The following is a 19,577-nucleotide window of genomic DNA, read 5'->3' as shown; positions in this document are numbered from 1 at the left end:
GATAGTTGTTTGATAAACAACCCTCCCCTCCCCCCTTCTCCCCTCTTCTGATGTACTACAGCAGCCCACATGCGCGGTATTGAATGCTCATACGCCTCCTTCAGCCGTGACAGCCCCCCACCTGTATGGAGCACTCAGTACCGTGATAGCATGGTGCAGACTGCGGAGTGTTGCCCACATTCGAGAAGTAGTCGGCCCGGGGTGCCCTGGAGACCGCATTTTATCGGCTATCCGCTAGTGCCCGTGGGGCTTGGCGATTCAGGATGCGTTGCATTTGAAGGGGAGTTAAATGTAAGGGGTCTGATTGGTCAGTGAAACTCAGGCCTTTGAGGTCATGTGTGGCAGAAGGCCCGAGACCGGTTTATCTTTGGATAGACCGTTGAAGCTGTGGGGTTTTGGCTACACTGCTTTGAAGATGAGGAAATTCAACGTAGGTCCAATGCGGGGGGTTGTTTGAATGAGGGGCATTTGGGCTAACGCGGCCCATTACAGACAAGGGATCACTACATGCCGGATGGTTGGTCGATTCAATGTGAGAGGAATCACGTCTAACAACCGATTTCCGTCTAATTTCATAGAAGCATGATGTCCCAGGTTCCGACTACTGGATACAAGTTATTTATACCCTTCCGTACCCAACTACCTTGGTTCTTCACCCGGGCTCCTGTATAAACTATATTCTCACATCAATAAGACGACACAATGGGGTCAACGATTCACGGCCTCGACGAGGACATCGCCATCATTGGCATGGCCTGCCGCTTCCCCGGCGACGCCACGAGTCCCTCGAAATTATGGGATCTGCTGATGGACGGCAAGTCGGCCTGGTCCGAAGTCCCGGCATCGAGATGGAATCAGGACGCACACTACCATCCGTCGCAGGAGCGCGCGGGGAGCAATACCGTAAAGGGCGGGCATTTCCTACGCGACGGCGAGCAGAACGGCAAGCAGTTCGACGCCGCCTTCTTCAACATCACCCGCAGAGAGACAGAAACAATGGATCTCCAGCAGCGGATAGTCAGTATGTGATTTGTGTAAACCCAACCGCGTGAGTTCGGGGGAGTTTGCCTGCAAACAAACCTATTAAGAAGAAGAGACAAAAGAAAGAAGAAAACTGTAAACATCATCACAAGGCTTACCACCCAAAACCTCTAGTGGAAAATGTTTACGAGGCAATGGAGAGCGCCGGCCTCCGACTCGAAGACGTGAAAGGAAGCAAAACCAGCGTGTTCGCGGCCGTCTTCACTGACGACGTGCGTTCCATCCTGCAAGAAGACCCAGACTTGTCTGTCAAGTATAAGCCAATCGGCACCAGCGCGGCCATCCTCGCGGCACGGGTAAGCTGGTTCTACGATCTGAGAGGCAGCAGCTTCACTCTGGACACGGCCTGCTCAGGCAGCATCGTGGCGTTGCACACAGGAGCCCAGGACCTGCGCGCCGGGCTCAGCGATATGGTATGTAATGTCCCCAGGATCCTTCCATTGGAGCAAACACGGCGGCGGTCAACCATGTCATCCGCCCAAGCACATCAAACTGATGTTGTACCAACCCCAAACAGTCTATAATCACCGGAGTCAACATAATCGAGTCCCCCGAGTTTATGTTCCGCGCCAGCGGCCTCGGCATGGTGTCACCCGATGGCAAATGCTATTCGCTCGACGCGCGCGCCAACGGCTACGGCCGCGGCGAGGGGGTGGGCACGCTGATCCTCAAGCCCGTGTCGGCGGCCATTCGCGATGGCAACGTGATCCGCGCCGTGCTGCGCGGCACGGGTGTCAACTCGGACGGCCGCGGCACCGGCGGCATCACGCTGCCCAACAAAGCGGCCCAGGAGTGCCTCATACGCGACGTTTACGCCCGCAACAACCTCGACCCAGACCACACCGGCTTCCTCGAGGGCCACTTCACAGGCACACCGGCCGGCGACCCGATCGAGGCCAGCGCCATCGCCGCCGTCTTCCGGCGTGCCGGACCCGGACCGAGGGCAGCCGAGAGGCCGTCGCTGTACGTGGGTGCTGTCAAGGCGAACATTGGCCACGTCGAGGCGGCGTCCGGCATGGCCCAGGTCATCAAGACGGTCTTGGCGCTGGAAAACGGGACGATACCGCCCAACACCAACTTTGAAAAGATCAACCCCAGGATACCCATCGACAGATGGGGCCTCAAGCTGCCCCTGGTTCCGACACCGTTCGAGGCAGGGCCCTCGGGGGTCCGGAGGGCGAGTATCAACAGTTTTGGCTTTGGCGGCACCAACGCCCACGTGGTGCTGGACGATGCGAAGAGCTATCTAGACAAGTTGGGTCTGGGTGAGAGGCGCGACTTACATGCAACAAAATCGGGAACACTGGCGGCACTCGAAAGCCCCAGCAAGGATAAGACCTCGTCGCAGCAGGCGGCGTCAGTAGCTAGCCACAAGGTCTTTTTCTTCTCCGCCAACGATCAAGAAGGCATCTCGCGGGTTGTCGCCGGCCTCGCGGAGCACTTGCAGAAGAAGCAGGCCGGAGACGGAGAGAACGGAACATGCCAGATGGACGACGCATATCTCTCCAGGCTCGCCATGACCCTTTCGGAGCGGCGCTCACGCCTGGCCTGGCGCCTCGCCGTCACCGCCGACTCGGCCACGTCCCTCCTTGCCGCGCTTACCGATCCTACCACCATCACCACCAACGCTGTCCGTCCCGGCAAAGCCAGCACGCCTGCCGCGGCCTTCATCTTCACCGGCCAAGGCGCACAGTGGTTTGCCATGGGCCGCGAGCTTCTTGCCTTCGACGTCTTCAGGGCGAGCGTCGCCGAGGCCGACAGGTTCATCACAGGCACGCTCGGCAGCGGATTCAGCGTGCTGGAGGAGCTCACGCAGCGCAGCGCCGAGACAACCAAGGTCGACCAGCCCTTGTACTCGCAGACGCTCTGCACCGTGCTACAGGTCGCCTTGGTTGATCTGCTGGGCAGTTGGAACCTGGCGCCCAAGCGCGTGGTTGGGCACTCGAGCGGCGAGATTGGGGCCGCGTACGCCGCGGGTGCTCTGGATCGCGAGTCGGCATGGAAGGTCGCCTACTACCGTGGCGTCGTCAGCGCCAGGCCCGCGGCCGACAACACGCGGGGCGCGATGATGGCCGTCGGATGCACCGCCGAAGAGGTGGCCCCGCTCATCGCTCAGGTCAATGAGAAACTCGGCGCCGACGGGGAGCTGGTCATCGCCTGCTACAACTCGCCCCGCAGCCTCACGATCTCCGGAGACGAAGCCAAGGTGGACGCCCTGGTGGAAGCCGCGAGCGGCATGAAGCTATTCGCGCGCAAGCTGCGCGTGGCCAAGGCGTACCACTCGCGCCACATGGTTCCCGTGGCCGACGAGTACCGGTCGCTGATGGGCACGCTCCGGGCTGCTCCTGCTCCTGCGGTTGGCCGGATGCCGTCGTCGTCCGGCGTGCAGGTCGTGTCCTCAGTCACAGGAGGTCTGATAGCGGCGAGCGACATGACCAACGCCGACTACTGGGTGCAGAACCTCGTATCTCCGGTGCGATTCTCGCAGGCGCTCGTGGCCTTGTGCACTTCCAACGTCGCCAAAAAGCAGCTCAAGGTCGGCGGCGGCGCCGAGCTCCCTGTGTCACATCTCGTCGAGATCGGCCCTCACGGCGCGCTGCAGGCGGCTGCCCGTGACGCCGTCCTCAACGACCCGAACCACAAGGCCCTGCGATATGTGTCCATCTTGACCCGCGGAAAGCACGCGTGCGCCACTACGCTGCACGCAGTTGGCACGCTGGCCGCGGCAGGCCTCCCGATCGACCTGGCCAAGGTCAACAATAACGGCGGCGGAAGCGAGGCCATGCTGGTGGATTTGCCCCCTTACCCTTTCCTTCACTCGAAAGAGACGCATTCTTGGTTGGAATCACGTACCAGCCGCGCGTGGCGGTTCCGCAAGCATGCCCGGCACGATATCCTCGGGGCTCCCGTTCGGGATTGGGACCCGGACGCCCCGAGGTGGCGCAACCACCTCCGCGTGTCGGAGGTCCCGTGGCTCCGGGATCACAAGGTCACGGACAGCATCATCGTGGCCGGCGTGACGTACCTGGTGATGGCGATCGAAGCCGTGCGCCAACTGTACAGCGACAAGGGCGAGGTGCCGCTCGGCTTCAACCTGCGCGACGTGAGCATCTCCCGGGCGCTGCAGGTCAGCGAGGACGAGCACACCGAGACCATGTTCTCCATGAAGCGCGTCTCCGAGTCGCGCCAGTCAGACAGCAGCTTATGGTGGGAGTGGAAGGTCACGTCCTTCAGCGCCCACGATGACACTTGGCTGGAGCACAGCCGCGGGCAGATCGCCGCCGAGACCGTCGCCGAGACCGCCACGGGCGAGGTTGACGGCGGCCGTGAGGCAAGGGAACGCCAACGCCACTACGGCGAGCTGCTGTCTACCGTGACGCAGGCCTGCGCCGTGTCGCAGACGGAACTGCTCCCGAGCCGGTACGCCGAGCTCGAGCGCATCGGTCTCGGGTTCGGGCCCCTGTTCCGCAACGTTGCCAGCATGCACTCGAACTCCAACAACGACAACAAGACGAGCGGCCAGTCGCTTGCCACCGTTCGCATCCCGGACATTGCCACGGCAATGCCGAGCCATGCGCTCGCCGCTTCGGTGATCCACCCGCCCGTTTTCGACAGCATCCTGCATTCCTTCATCTTCGCCCTCCAAGCCTCCGCGGAACGGCTGACGGAGCCCATGGTGCCGATCGCGATGCGCAGCGTGTGGGTCAGCGCCGACATCGAGTCCCGGACCGGCGCTGAGCTCATTGTACACGCCGCGGCCAGCCGCGTCGGCCACAAGAAGGCCGAGGCCGACATCACGGCTTGGAGCACCGACCTCGACGCCGAGAGGCCGGTCAGGGTTGTGATGCGCGGCATCGAGGCCGTGCCTTTGCAGCACAGCACGACAGCGGGAGACGCGGCCAGCAACAGGCGTGAAATCTGCTTCAACCTCGACTGGAAGCCGGACATTGACATTCTGGAGGCCAACGGCGAGGCCGAGGCTTGCATACGCAAAATTTTGCAGCCTTTGGAGACGTCGGCGCTCGAGGAGAGCGCCGTCAAACAGCTCGGAGACGTACAGCTGGCCTGCGCCATCTGCATCACCGAGGCCGTCAGGGACCTTGAGGCGCGGCCGCTCGCGGACGAAAAGGCGCTGCCTGAACACTTGAAGAAATATCTAGGCTGGCTGCGCCTGATCGCTGATGATTACAAGAACAACAAGGTACTCCGCCAGGTGGCCTCGTGGCCGGCTATTGTGGAAGACGCCGCGGCACGCAACAAGTTCCTTGCCGAGTATGAGGCATCAGGCCATCCCGAGGCGTCCATGATTTGTCGAATGGGGCGCAACATTGCACCCATTCTCCGCGGCGAGGTGGACGGACTGCACCTTTTGTTCGGCATGGATGATCTGCTCGAGCGCGTTTACCGGGTCGCGATAGGAACTCAGAAGATCCACGCTCTGATGGGAGAGTATGCCAGGACGCTGAGCCACAAGCGCGGCGCAGATCTCAAGGTACTAGAAATCGGTGCCGGCACCGGCGGGACGACGACCAGCATCCTCGAGGCCATCTGCCCGACGGGCACCCGCATCATCGGAGACTCCCGGTTGCTCAAATACACGTATACAGATATCAGCCCGAGCTTCTTCGAGAGTGCCGCAACCAAGTTCAGCAAGTGGAAGGCTGGCGGCGTCATCGAGTTCAAGACGCTGGACATTGACAGAGACGTCGAGGAGCAGGGTTTCGATCTGGCCTCTTACGACCTGATCATCGCGGCCAACTGTCTCCATGCGACCTCGGACATCACAAAGACCATGACCCGCGTCAACAGCCTTTTGAAACCGAAGGGCAAACTCTTCCTCCAGGAAACGACTGAGCTGCAGTGTCTCGAGTCTCCTCTGGTGTTCGGCATGCTTGCAGGCTGGTGGGCTGCCACGGAGGACTTCCGCCCCTGGGGTCCGCTGTTGGACGGAAAGGGGTGGGAGCGGGTGCTGCGCGATGCTGGCTTTTCCGAGACCGTCTTAGAGCTCAAGGACTCAGAGAAGGATGAGCTCCACGTGCAGAGCATGGTTGTGGCAACGCGTCCGCCGGACGATGAGGCCACCAGCAAGCAACAGCTCGACGAGGACGATGTTCTCCGCCGGGTGTTTGTGATTGCGCACGCGGCGCCCGAGGATGTGTCCCTGGCTACGTCTGTTGCCTCGGCCGTGTCACAGGTGACCAAGCTCGACGTGAGCGTTGTTCGTTTCGCCGACCTGGCCCAGCACGAGCTGGCCAACACATGCTGTATCGTGACGATGGAGGCCACCGCGCCCTTCCTCTCGTCGTCTTTCAGCGAGGCCGAATTTGCGCTGCTGCGCGACTTACTGACCAAGGCTGGGGGCCTACTATGGCTCACTCTCAACCCACACGAGAACCCGCACATGGCCATGATACCAGGCCTTCTCCGTACGGTGCGCTGGGAGAGAGACCTGGACGGCTCGGACCTGTTGCTTATGCACCTGCCCTCTTCCGAGGCCTCGCTCGTTGCCTCCAATGTAGTCAAGGTCTTCAAACATCATTTCGGCGGACCTTTCATGTCACCGGATCGCCATGCCGACTACCTTGTCAGCCCAGATGGTGGCTTCGTTCAGACGGCCCGCATCATCGCCGCTCCTCCCGTCAACGACTTCATCGCACAGAGGACGACTGTGCTCCAGCCGAGGCTGGAGGCGTTTGGTGCCGATCCGAGTCGAAGCCTGAAGCTCCACACGTCTGGGCCGGGAAACCTGGACAAGCTGCATTTCATCGACTGGCCGGGCGCGGAGAAGCCTCTCGGTGGCAGCGAGGTCCAGGTAGATATCAAGGCAGCGGGCGTGAATTTCCGCGACGTCATGGTGGCCATGGGCGAGCTGGCCAACAACATTCTCGGCTACGAGGGTGCCGGCGTCGTCACGCATGTCGGCGCCGAAGTGACGGATATCAAGGTCGGCGACCGTGTCATGGTCGTCTGGAACGGCGATAACAACTGCCTCCAGACGCGTACGAGGGCGCCCCGGGACCTTGTGGCCAAAATCCCCGACAGCATGTCGTTCGAAGAGGCCGCCAGCATCCCCGTCGTCTTTGTGACGGCCTACTTTTGTCTTTACGAGGTGGCGCGTCTCAAAGCGGGCGAGACCATTCTCGTTCACGCCGCAGCGGGCGGCACTGGCCAGGCTGTGATCCAGCTGGCCAAGCATTTGGGCGCCGAGGTCTATGCGACCGTATCGTCGCGCGAGAAGATGCAGCTGCTGATGGATGAGTACGGGCTCGCCGAGGACCACATCTTCAGCAGCCGTGACTTGTCCTTTGCGAGCGGCATTATGCGAATGACGGATGGCAAGGGTGTTGACGTGATTGTCAACTCCCTCTCGGGCGAGGCGCTGCGTGCCTCCTTTGGCTGTATCGCCATGTTCGGGCGGTTCATCGAGATTGGTAAACGGGACATCATGGCCAACAGCAAGATCGATATGCTCCCCTTCAGCCAATGTGCCACCTTCACGGCGGTCGACCTCTCCCAGATAGCCACCTTGGCGCGGCCGCTGACCTCGCGCATAATGCGCTCCGTCGTCGACCTGCACGCCGCCGGCAAGCTCCATGCCTGCAGACCGCTCAACGTGTACAGCTTTGGCAGGATCGAAGAGGCGTTCCGTATCCTGCAGCAGGGCAAGCATATGGGCAAGGTCATCCTCGCCGCGCATCCCGAGGACCTCGTCAAGGTCGTCCCTAAGCCGCCTGCGCCGACGCGCCTGAGGCCCGACGCAACCTACCTGCTGCCCGGCGGCGCGGGCGGGCTTGGGCGATCCATCGCCAAGTGGATGGCCGCGCCGGCGCAGGGGGCCAAGAACCTGGTGTTCCTCTCGCGCGGCGGCGCCGAGGCCGCGACGACGCGCCAGCTGCTCGCCGAGCTGGCTGACATGGGCGTGCGTGCGACGGCGCTCAAGTGCAACGTGGCCGATGAATCACAGCTGGTTGCGGCGCTGGCGGAGCTGACACGGCTGGGCTTCCCCCGCGTCGCCGGCGTGATCCAGGGGGCGATGCAGCTCCGCGACTCGGCGTTCGAGTTCATGTCGCACGCGCAGTGGGAAGAGTGCCTGGGCCCCAAGGTGCAAGGCACGTGGAACCTTCACAAGCATCTGCCCGCGGACATGGACTTCTTTGTCATGCTGGGCAGCGTGGCAGGGCTTGTTGGCAACCGCGGCCAGTCCAACTATGCGGCGGGCAACACGTTCCAGGATGCGCTTGCGATATACCGGCGCTCCAAGGGGTTGGCGGCGACTTGCATCGATCTGTGCAACGTCATGAGCGTAGGCTTCGTCGCCGAGAACCAGGAGACGCTGAACAAGAACCCGCTCTTCTTCTTTGCGCACGACGGGATTCGCGAGGACGAATTCCTCAGTCTGGTTGAGTTCCACCTCGACGCAGACCGGGCGGGGCGCAAGGCCGAGCCCCAGATCGGCGTGGGCCTAGCACCGCTGTCCGTGTTCAAGGAGCGCGGGCTGCCAGAGCCGACGTTCATCAAGTCGCCACTGTTCCGACAGCTGCGGTCGGCGAGCGGCGAGTCGGGGGCCACAGCGGACGGCGCATCGGATCAGGACGGGGCAGTGTCGGTGACGCTTGCTCTCAAGTCTGCCCAAGGCCCGGAGGAGGCAGCGGAAATCATCTGCGACGCGCTGGTCAAGAGGATCAGCCGCACGATGCGGATCCCAGAGCCTGATATCGATGTTGGCAAGCCGGTTCACGTCTACGGCGTGGACTCGCTGGTGGCCATGGAGATTCGTAACTACCTAGCCAGCGAGTGCGGGTCTTCGGTTTCCGTCTTGGAGATCATGGGCAACAAGAGCATGGAGGTTTTGAGTGGCGAAATAGCCAAAGGAAGCAAGTATGTCAAAAGTGACGTTTAGTATTAACAAGTCATCGGTGCCGTGTCTTGTCATCCTGGAACGGGGTTTAGTGGGCCCAATGGATTTTTCGGCGTTTTCGGCGTTTAGAGGTTGGATTACTAGGCCCCCTTAAGGGCGAGAAGTTAGCTCAGACATTATCATCGCGGTTCACACATTCGAGGGGTATAAATCAATTAATCACTCTTTGTTTTTAGCGATTTTTCGAGCTTTCGTACCGTTCTTTTTAGTTTAGGTCTACAAAGCACTGAGAGCGTCTTTTCTTTTTTCTTCTAGGATCGGGCGCGTAGGTGCTGCTGTGATGCATAGCTCTCGGCCGCCTGGCCTACGACCATTTCAGTCCTTACTAAGGGGAGAACACAAAAGAGATGCAGAAAAATTGAGCACTTGGGTTTGAGCTTTTCAGAGGACCAGGCTCATCGTGTTGACCGAAACAGCGAAGAGCCGGCATGGCAAGCTTCTAATAACTCTGAGCAAAAGCCAGTCGTCAAGTGGTCATGAATAAAGACTAACTGAAATGTAGCTTAATTAAGGCCTATAAGCTTTATAGGAGGGCATTTGAACGTTAAAGACTCTACTTCTAGCGAATGTGATGGACACGCATCAGATCTTGGGCTTGCTTTCGCGAATGAATCTCCATTAAGAGGCTTAGACTGTTGATTAAATTGCAAAATGCTGAGATTGCTAGTGTCACCTCGACTTTCTTCCTTTATCATCTATGTTCAAGAGGTATCTAGCCCACCCACCACAGCGGTCTCATTAGTTCTTTTGTCACTTATAAAAAATCAAATTACCCGAACTTTTCTTGCTTCGCCAACCAGTCTTGTCCCATTTCACGTTGAATCGCCAGCAATCATCCAACTGCACCTCCACGAGCTGCTTCAGCCGTTGGCTGGAAAGAACACCTTGGATACTTTTCCGCACCCACTCATTCTCATCATACACGCTATAGAAACGCAAGGTCTCTAAAGACTCCGGCAGAAGGCTTTCCAGGCTGTCCTCCGAAATGGGAGCTTCGTCTGCAGTTTCTTCTTCCTCGTCACTGTCGCCGACGTCGGACAGACTGGGAAGAAGATCATCCTCTTTTCCGAGCATGATAGGTTGAGGAACCGACAGGTGCTTCAAGCGCTGCAAGCCCCGTAGGTCGCCAATCTTGCCGCTCCATTCTGCCTCCTCGAACGAGAAGCATTCCCGGCAGTCCAGATCCAATTCTACCAGGCCTGCCCCGTGTTCGCGCAGAACCCTGCCGATATGATCAAAGTCGAGCGTGCTGTCTCCAACCAAAGATGATCCCCAAGTGATTTCCAACGTCTCCAACGAGGGGCATGTGCGTAGGAGGTTGCAAATACCGTCGGCCTCTGCGAGAGAATCTATGAAGTGTGCATACCTCAAAGAGCTCAGTCTTCGTGGTGTCTGGGCACTTGCTGCGAGGCTAGTGTCAAGGTCCACTGCCCAGCCGCGAAACGTTTGAAGCTGTGGCAGGAGAAACAAGTCTTGGTAGTTTACCAAACGGACGGCCAACTCAGTGTCTTGATTCCTGATCCGGAACTCTTCAAGTTTTGCTAGCGGTAGAGACGACTGCGGCATTGTAGCTGAAGTCGTATCTTGCTGAGTCTGTGATGCCGACGGAGTCTCCTGAACTACCGTATGTGAACCTTCGCCATCCACGACGGGTCTATTGACCCCCTGACTAGCTGCTCGTGCGATGATCTCCGGAAATAGCGTATCGAAGCTTCGAGTCGCGTACTCTAGCGACTTCAAGTTGGGCAAAATGGTGGCACAGTGTGCGAACCAAAGATCAGGTACGCCCTCCTGCCACTCCTCGCCATCGGCCACAACTCTGAGCGCCGCATCGATAGCGGCGGACCTCGGATCGGATTGCGGGGATGCCTCCGAGTAATACGGCAAAAGGAGTGACGTGATATCGTCGCGGCTGAAGACGCCCTCGCCTAGGGTGACGTTCTCTACACTCCGCGCGAGGTGTGGGTTTTGATGGAGAGTGTGCAAGAGATGTTTGTGAAGCCTCCAATTGGATAAGGGCAAGCTGCGGTACAAAAATGGTCGAGCAAGCCGCAGAAATCGAGATGAGGTGCGGCATAGCCGTGACAGTGCTGCAAGGCCCTCTGATCCTGGTTCGTTTTCGTCTGTATAATCAGGTCCCCGGATGTCAAACTCGAGCTGACCGAAGATGAGCGTCCAAACTTCGTCGGGAAAATGCACCATGTTGACGTCGTGTAATTGTTGTATTGCGGGATGATGTTGAAAGAAAGTGATTCTCCATGCCAAAGTGTCGACACAAAGGGGGAAGTCGTCAATATGTCGATCGCCAAGGATTCTAGGCTGCAGCCTGTCTGTACGTACCAAAATGCGCCACGACCTAGTCAAACAGTGGCTGCAACGCCCTATGCAAGATCACTTTAGATCACTTTGGTATGTAATAGGGCATCCGTAATACATTTAATCTTGACGAAGGAACTCTCAAAACTCATCGATCCTTCAGCGCTCCTCTTCGGGCCTTCGAGTATGCAACAATAATGACATTGCATCTCGTATGGGCTCATCACTAGACGCTCATCTCATTCTCGTGAGTTTGTTTGTTGCGAAAGTTTATCAATGACGACATTACGACACGCTAAAATTACATGAACCCTTGCCACGGTTCACTGGGGCCTAGCAGGATGAACGGTCATGATGAAAACTATGAAGACGACGAGCTCAGTCTCAGGTTGAGACGACGAGGCCTGTAAGAGTAACACATAAATCCGACACTCGGCTGGACGACCCTGATGGAAGAATGAAAGATCCGAAGAGCGGCTTGCATACGTTGTTGTGCTGCTTGTTCGTTGGTGCTTTATGAGCCGCTGGGGTGGATAAATGTCGTCAGAAACATCTCCAGGGCTGAACCCAGCGGTCGAGGAAACACGGAACACTAGGCCGAGTACCCGCTATATCGACCTTCAGGCGAGTGAGGGAAGCGCGGTTGACCGCACTAACTGGCGAATGACTTCCGCTCTTTGGTTTAGAGATGGTGACATGCGGGCCGAATCGGTGGCTCTGGGCTCACTGCGACTCAACTCCAAGGAGCCTAGAGCGGTAGAGCAGACATGGGATGGCAGGGGACTTTGGCAGCTTGCATCTCTGCTGAACAGCCTGACTTATTTGTGTTTGCCTTACCTGAAACCCTTATTAGTGCGCAATTTATTACCCCTCTACGCTACTTTTACCTATTTATACGTGCTAACGCTAAAAACGCGTTAATTAACGCTAATTATTGTGAATTATTATATAAATTAATTATTAATAGCTTTAGAAGAGCTTTTTTTTACTAGAATCTATAAGCTAATGCTCTACTTATTCTTATAAAGTTAACTCTTTTTAAGTATATATTTTAGAGTATTAAAGTGAGTAAAACTATTACTAAGTATATTAATTTAAAACTTATAATATTATTATTATCTATTTTATTAATATTATTAGTAAATTAATATATATTATTATAAAATCTAAATATAAATTAACTATTAGTATTATTAATAAGCTTCTTTTTATAGTATAATACTTATATAACTATATTTTATCTCTTAATAATAGAGTGCTTTAATTATATTAATATTAGAGATCTTATTATTAAACTTATTTAGGAATATAAAGTATATATAATATAGCTTTTTTACTATTTATTTTCTTTATTAGTGTTATATTTAATTAAAATTATATTAATATTATAGAGTAGATAATATTAAAGCTATTAAATAGTAAGTAATAAGCTTAGTTAAAAGAGTTATTACTTATCTATTATTTTAATAATAAAGTAATTATAGAGCTTATTAAGTATAATATTATAATAGTTTAGATCTATTATTAATAATAAGAAATATCTAGAGATATATTAAAACTATATTAACTAATAAGTTCTAAATATTATAAGATATTATTAATCTATAAAGAGGTAATCTTTAAACTTTTATATAATAAAACTAACTACTACTTTAATAAAGTTTAAGCTTTTTTTATAAAAAAGTTTAATTTATTTATATCTATATTAGTAATCTCTTATTATTTTAAAAAGATTTAGTAGAAGAAGAAGAAGATTTAATATATTACTTAGTAATAAAACTAAGCTATATAAGAGGTGTATATTATATTAATTTATAATTATATTACTAATATATTTATTTTTATTAATAAGAGTAGTGTTAATTATTAAAGTAGTATTAGATATATAAGCTAGGTACTAAAAAGTATAAAGCTATTAAAGTAGAGCGTTCTAAAAAGAGGTATATAGTATTATATTTTACTAGCCCTCACTATTAATAGTTTTCTTAATTATATTATTTATTTTAGATATATAGATGCTAATAGCTTCTTATTTTAGATTAAGAACTTTATATTACTAAAGATAGAGGTATTTCTTAGCTTAAAGTTAGTATTAGTTATAGATAATATAGTGTAGTATAATAAGAGATTATTAGAGGAGGCTTACTAATAGTATAGTATTAAGTTATTATACTTACTTATATACTTATTAGACTTTAACCCTATTAAGGTGTTTTTTAAGGACCTTAAAAGTTACTTATAGAGGTAATTTATATGATTTAAATAACTTAAGGTAATAGATACCTTTTTTGCTAATTTTCTTTATAATTATGCTCTTAAAGTAGCTAGTAATACTAATACTATCTTAAATCACTTTTATTACTATAGTATTTATATTAAAATAGTTAAAGATATTAGTAGAGAGGAGAGCTTATTATAAAGTTAATTTTATAGTTATAGTTATATTTAACTTTAATGCTATTAAAAGCTTCTTTTACTTAAAATAATATAATATTAATATAAAAAAAATAATCTAATCTTAATAGTTAGTTAGCTTTATAACGCTTTAATTATAGTGTGTTTCTCTTTAGCTATAGCGTTAGAGGTATATCTTATTTATTAGATGAATTACTATTAGTTATTAAAGTTAAGATCTTTACGTTATTATAAAGAAGTAGGAAAAAACCTTATTCTACTTATTAAAGCTTATTATTATTATTATTATTAAGTGATTAAGTAAGAGATATAATAAGAGAGTAAATATAATTAGTTATTTTAGTAAGAGGATTTTATTTAGTAAGAAGATCTTATTTAGTAGTATTAATAAGAAGTATTACGTTTTCTACTTAAAAATTAGTTAGCTTTTAATAATATAAAGTAGTAAGTATAAACTATTTTCTATTATTAAATCTATAATATGTTAGCAGTCTAGTTAACCTATATAAGTAGGTATTACAGTTCACTCTATACTTTTTTTTATAATACTGAAACTTAATAGTAGCATTTTAACTTATACTTAATCTTAATAAAGTAAATAAATAAATCTTAGTATAACTAGTTATTAACGCTTAGCTTAACTTATCCCTAGTAGAAGAGGGTAGGTAGGTAGGTAGTAGAGTAGTAAAACGTACTAGTGAGAGCGTTATTTACGACGCTATTATTTATAAGCGTATTATTTATAATATTATAAAGGTGTTATCTATAACGCAGAATACTAATAGTACTTATAGTAGCTAGAGCTTAGTAATAGCTTAAACCTATACTTAAGGGCGTAAACTTAATAGTATAACTCTTTACTATTATAGCTAAAAGGGTTCTTATAGCTATAGTATAAGAACTTAACTATTTAAATAAGGCTTTAAGCCTATTCCTTATATCCTCCTATATATATAATAACTATAATATCTTTCCCCCTTATTATACTTATATATAAGTTAAATAAAGCTACCCTAGATAACTTAATCTATAAAACTAAAATAAATAAAATTAAGGGCTTTAAATATAATAACCTTCTATATACTAATAAAAAAACTCTACTTAAATTCACTTAGAAGTACTTATTTAAGATAGCTAATAAGTGTAATATATTAAAGTTATATAGTTTTAAGATCAATATAGATATAGTTAAAGCTACTAATAATAATCCTAATACCTATAAATACCTCATAAGCTTCCTTAAGATAGCTAAGGCGGCTTAAGCAGAACGTTAGTAAGTTAAGAAGGGCAAATATAGCGAGAGTATAGCTGATAGCAGCAGGGCTCTTCCTACGTTGAGACTGCGCAGTAGGGCGGAAGATGTTATCTGTCACGGCGCAGACGTCTAAACAGCAGAGGAGATAACAGAAGATAGGCGCAGATTGAATATAGCGTGAAGGGTGGTTGCAGCTTAGAGGAGCCTTAGAGATAGAGGCGGCTAGAGGAAGATAGTTAAGGCTTATTATAATAGTTAAAGTCAGAGGAGCATAGAGGTGAAGATAATATCTAAGTCTAAAAGTTATATAACCTAAAGGTTATTAGCAGAAGGTGAGGGGATTAGTCTAGCTTTTGCAGTTAATACTAGTTAAATTTCATAATATAAGGCTAGCAGCCTTAAATCTATAATATATTACTTAAGTAGGAACTACTTAATTTAGCTTCTAATTACTTCTATAATACTTATAGGGATATTATTCTTTTTAAATTAATCTATTAATACTTTTTAGAGAGATTTAAGTTAAAAATAAGTTTATAGGATAATATTAAGAGTAGTATAGAGATTAATATCCTATTTATTATCTCTTTTTTTTTCTATTCTTTATAGATATTATAGATATTTATAGAGAAGTTATAGTATAAGCTTAATCTAAGGAATAAGTAGTAAGGAGGATAAAATTAATAAATCTTACTTTTTAGTTTATAGTAGTATTAATAGTAGCTTTATTAGTAGTAATATTAATAATAATAACTAAGTAGGAGTATAGTTATAAAAGGGAAAATTTAATAATATATAGTTATAATATAGTAATAGTAATAAGATATTTACTTAGTTTATAATATTTAAGTAAAAGGGTAGATTAAACTTACTAATATTACTTCTATTACTTTTACTACTTCTACTACTTTTTAACTTTAATATAATCTTACTTTATAGCTTAGATTTAGTTTTAATAAAATATCTATTATAATATAAGGTTATATCTATAATAATCTCTTTTAGAACTTTATTAATAGTTATTAATCTTTTAGCTATAGCCTCTACTTAAGTTATAAAGTATATTTTACTAATTTAAAGATATAATAGTAGCTTTATTAAAATAAAAAGTTAAGATATATAATAATTATTAATAATACTATTATAGTTATTAATATACTTAACTCCTAACTTATATCTATATATAGCTTAGATTACTTAATAAGTATCTTAAGTTAGCTTCTACTTTAATTTACTAGTTAATAATAAGTTACTCTATTACTTCTATTAATATAATAGCTTATTAGTATTATTAAGTCTAATAAGAAGAGGTTTAATAAAGTTATTATTCTATTATAAAGTTTATAAAGTAATACTTAGTTATAAAAGCGTCTTAATAGAGTTTTAAATTAATATTACTTTAATAGAGAGGTTTATTTAAATAGAACTTATACTAAATAGTATTAAAAATAACTACTAAGATTTATAATAATAGCTTATAAAGACTAATATATATTAATTAAGTTCTTTTATTATAATATTAGTAAGAATCTTAATTTATAATAGCTTATTCTTCTTATTATTATTAAAAATAGTATTAATAAGCTATTACTAATAATTAAATAGCTATAATTATAATATTTTAATATTTTCTAAGTTTATATAGAATATCTCCTTTAAGAATACTATTTAATAGTTTAACTTAAAAGTAAAAGAAACTTAAGTAGAGAGAAACTTAAAAAAGTAATTATTATATTATAACTTATACTTATAGTTAAAGTTTTAAATTATATTATATATAATATAGTTAATTACTAAATAGAAGTTATTTAAGTTTAACTCTTTAAACTTAAAGTTTAGTTATATCTTAATTTTATTCTTAATAATCTTAATCTTTATATAAATTTAAACTTCTATAAGAAGTAATAATAATAATAATAATTATAATAGAAGTAGTAAAAAATACTTATTAAATAAGTTATCCTCTTTAGTAGTAAGATTAATTAGTAGTTTAATAGAAGTTTTAACTATAAGTTTAGTAATAGCTTTAATATTATTAATTTCTAGCTATTCTATAAATATCTCTTTAACTTTACTAATACTATTCTCTATTACTTCTAATACTAATAAGTTATACTATTTATTTATAAAGTTTATTTATAACTAAAGCTATTAAGTAATAACTATAATTATAGGTTTATATATATTATTATTAGTATAAAACCTTCTTTTTTTTATATTTATCTTACTTTAAGAGTTCTAATTATTACTATACTTCTTATTAATTAAGCTAGTTTTACTTCTTTTAAAGCTAATAGAGAACTTTACTATCCTTTTTATAGTTAGTTAGAAGTTTTTTATTATAACTATCTTATTAAAAGTAATATATTTTAAGTTAGATTAAAATTAATATAATATAAGCTCTCTTTTATAATCTTCTTCTTAGAGAACTAAAGTAAATAAGAAGGATTTTTATATTATTAATCTTATTAATATAAATTTTAATTTAGAGGAGATATTCTTACTTTTATATAATATTATTAGTTTTAATAACTATATTAGTTATATAGAAATAGGATTATTATTATCCTACTTTAGTATTATAATATTATACTTATATTACGCTCTAAATAGTATTAAAAAGCCTAAATTATATTAAAAAGTGCGTTAATTAACGTTAATAGTGTTATTATTAATAGTAAAAAGTGGCGTAGAGGGGTAATAAATCGCGCACTAACAGGGGTTTCGGGTAAGGCAAACGCAAATAAGTGCTGTTGGTGCAGGCTGCAGGGTCCTTTTCTCATTCAATTTTACCCTCGTCACTCTGCTGCTTCTTCTTTTTTTTCGCTAGGTTCCTCCCGACTGCCTAACTCATCTTGTCTTTTCACTCCGCGATGCTCCGGAGGAAGTTGAGAATCGGAGGAGTTGATTATGTAGCTGACATGAGTACAGGGATGTTGCGGTGATTTTCTGACTCTCACCTCGTCCGATGAGGCCTTCGACACCCCTGTCGCGATGGCCTCGGCGGGTGTCCGGACGATTGGCCGACGATAACGCACATTTTCCAACCGGAAACGCAGCGCGACGCCCACATCTCTGAGGGGCTTCCGCCAACCGTCGCCGTCTCAATTCTCATCGTCGGAGCCCCAATCGTATGCTCCCCCACCGCTCGCCGTTTCGTAAACTGAAAATAAACAGAAGGATTCGACAACAGCCAGTAACTAGGTTTCCGTATATGCCTTTCGACGGTATTCCGACACTTAACCCACAGCGATGACGTGCGCTCCGCCGCTTGTCTCTCGTGTCTCCCTCTTATCTTTTGCGATCCGAGGAGGGGGCGGGGGGCTCAGGATCCAGTGGTCCACAAGGCTGGTGCTGCGCTGCGGCCTTCGAGTCTGCAAGATTCTCTCAGTCAGCCCCTCCGCCGGTCTGGTTGGTCCGCTCTATGAGCGCGCGGCGAAAACGGCAAATCGACTCAAGGGTAAGAAGAGAGCCAAGTCTTCAGGATCAAAGGCAACAAGCGACAAGCAACTCCTTTCGCCGGGGACCTGCCCCATCGTGCTCCGTGCTGCCTGAAAACAGTGGGCAGAAAAAGCCCATTACAACCCCTGTTGATAGCAAAAACCCTTGCTCTGCTCCGAGGGCGCACGGCTGTTTCTCACACAGTCGCCTACGAAGGACCAGAAAGGGTATTATTGCTTATTTCTCATCTCTGATCGCAGGCTGGCAAACGGGTACCTTGCTGCCGGTGCAGTCACAAGCGAGCTGTCTTTTTGGTGATGGTGGCTGTCAGCTCGGCCGATTCCGCACGTGTAGGCAGTCGAGCAGACAGGGATTGTGAGTGGGAATGGTGGTGCGCGAGAGGCCGCTAGCGAAGGATTCGGCATGTCGTCCGCAAATCTCCCAGAGGCCAAGCATTGGGCAATCCTTGTCCGCTCCAACAAGCTTAAGATGTCGGGCGAGAGCCTGGTGACAGGGCGACAGGGCTTAGGCAGATGCTACATGCTACCTCAGCGAGAGAGAGCGTTTGGACAGGACGGTCCAGACCTCGAACCGCTGGGCAGATCTCCGACAGGAGACTTCCTTGTCGTCGACGCTGCTGATCCCTTCTTGTCCTGGGTTCAGATCACTGCAACGAGACGTTGGCCCGCCGGTCTCCAGCACAGTGGGATATCAAGATGTCTTCGTCTTTCTTCCAGGAGACATGACCAAGCCTCATCACTATACATCACCGCGAAGGTTCTCGATCTTCGACGATAACACTTAGTTGAAGCCTAAAGTCGGGCGAAGTCATTTCCCATGCACGGCAAAAGCGGCTTCTGACCAAAGTAATGTCTCTTGGCCTGCCGCAGCGTCTTTCGCGCCGCAGCCTGGCGGCACAGCAGGCACGAAGCTCACCGCAGACAGACACACAACTCATCCAAGCTAACACTGCAAAAGCACGATCCACTCAGCCCATCAAGCATGTTCCCAAAAGACAACCAACGGCGGTTCGCAACGGCCGCACCCCCCTGTCCCTCAGAAGTTGCCATATCGGGCAAGCGCCCACAGCCAACCCTGCAGGAACCGAGGGTTCCCTTCTCTTCCTCTCCTCTGACGGTCAGAGTCTGAGTCCAGGAACCATGGAGGGCATGCGCCACCTGTCGTTGGCTC

The 19,577-nt window shown here is 47.6% G+C and overlaps 2 protein-coding genes across 2 annotated transcripts; one reads left to right on the top strand and one right to left on the bottom strand.

The window, feature by feature from the left end:
- Nucleotides 1–702: 702 nt before the first annotated feature.
- Nucleotides 703–9,067, top strand: azaB-0 (Highly reducing polyketide synthase azaB; the record flags this gene model as incomplete). Its single annotated transcript, XM_036635607.1, has 4 exons — nt 703–1,021; nt 1,156–1,454; nt 1,559–8,919; nt 9,061–9,067. The coding sequence occupies 4 exons, from the start codon at nt 703–705 to the stop codon at nt 9,065–9,067; spliced, it is 7,986 nt and encodes a 2,661-aa protein (XP_036499179.1).
- A 642-nt stretch (nt 9,068–9,709) lies between these two features.
- Nucleotides 9,710–11,161, bottom strand: CGCS363_v003757 (uncharacterized protein; the record flags this gene model as incomplete). Its single annotated transcript, XM_036635606.1, has 1 exon — nt 9,710–11,161. One exon carries the CDS (start codon nt 11,159–11,161, stop codon nt 9,710–9,712), a length of 1,452 nt encoding a protein of 483 aa, XP_036499170.1.
- Nucleotides 11,162–19,577: the final 8,416 nt, after the last annotated feature.

The sequence above is a fragment of the Colletotrichum siamense genome, assembly GCF_013390195.1.
Source record: "Colletotrichum siamense strain Cg363 chromosome Unknown KSG_Cg363_contig02, whole genome shotgun sequence".
Taxonomy (NCBI): Eukaryota; Fungi; Ascomycota; class Sordariomycetes; order Glomerellales; family Glomerellaceae; genus Colletotrichum; species Colletotrichum siamense.
Note: the sequence above shows the minus strand (reverse complement) of the source record. Positions and strands in the feature narration are given on the sequence as shown.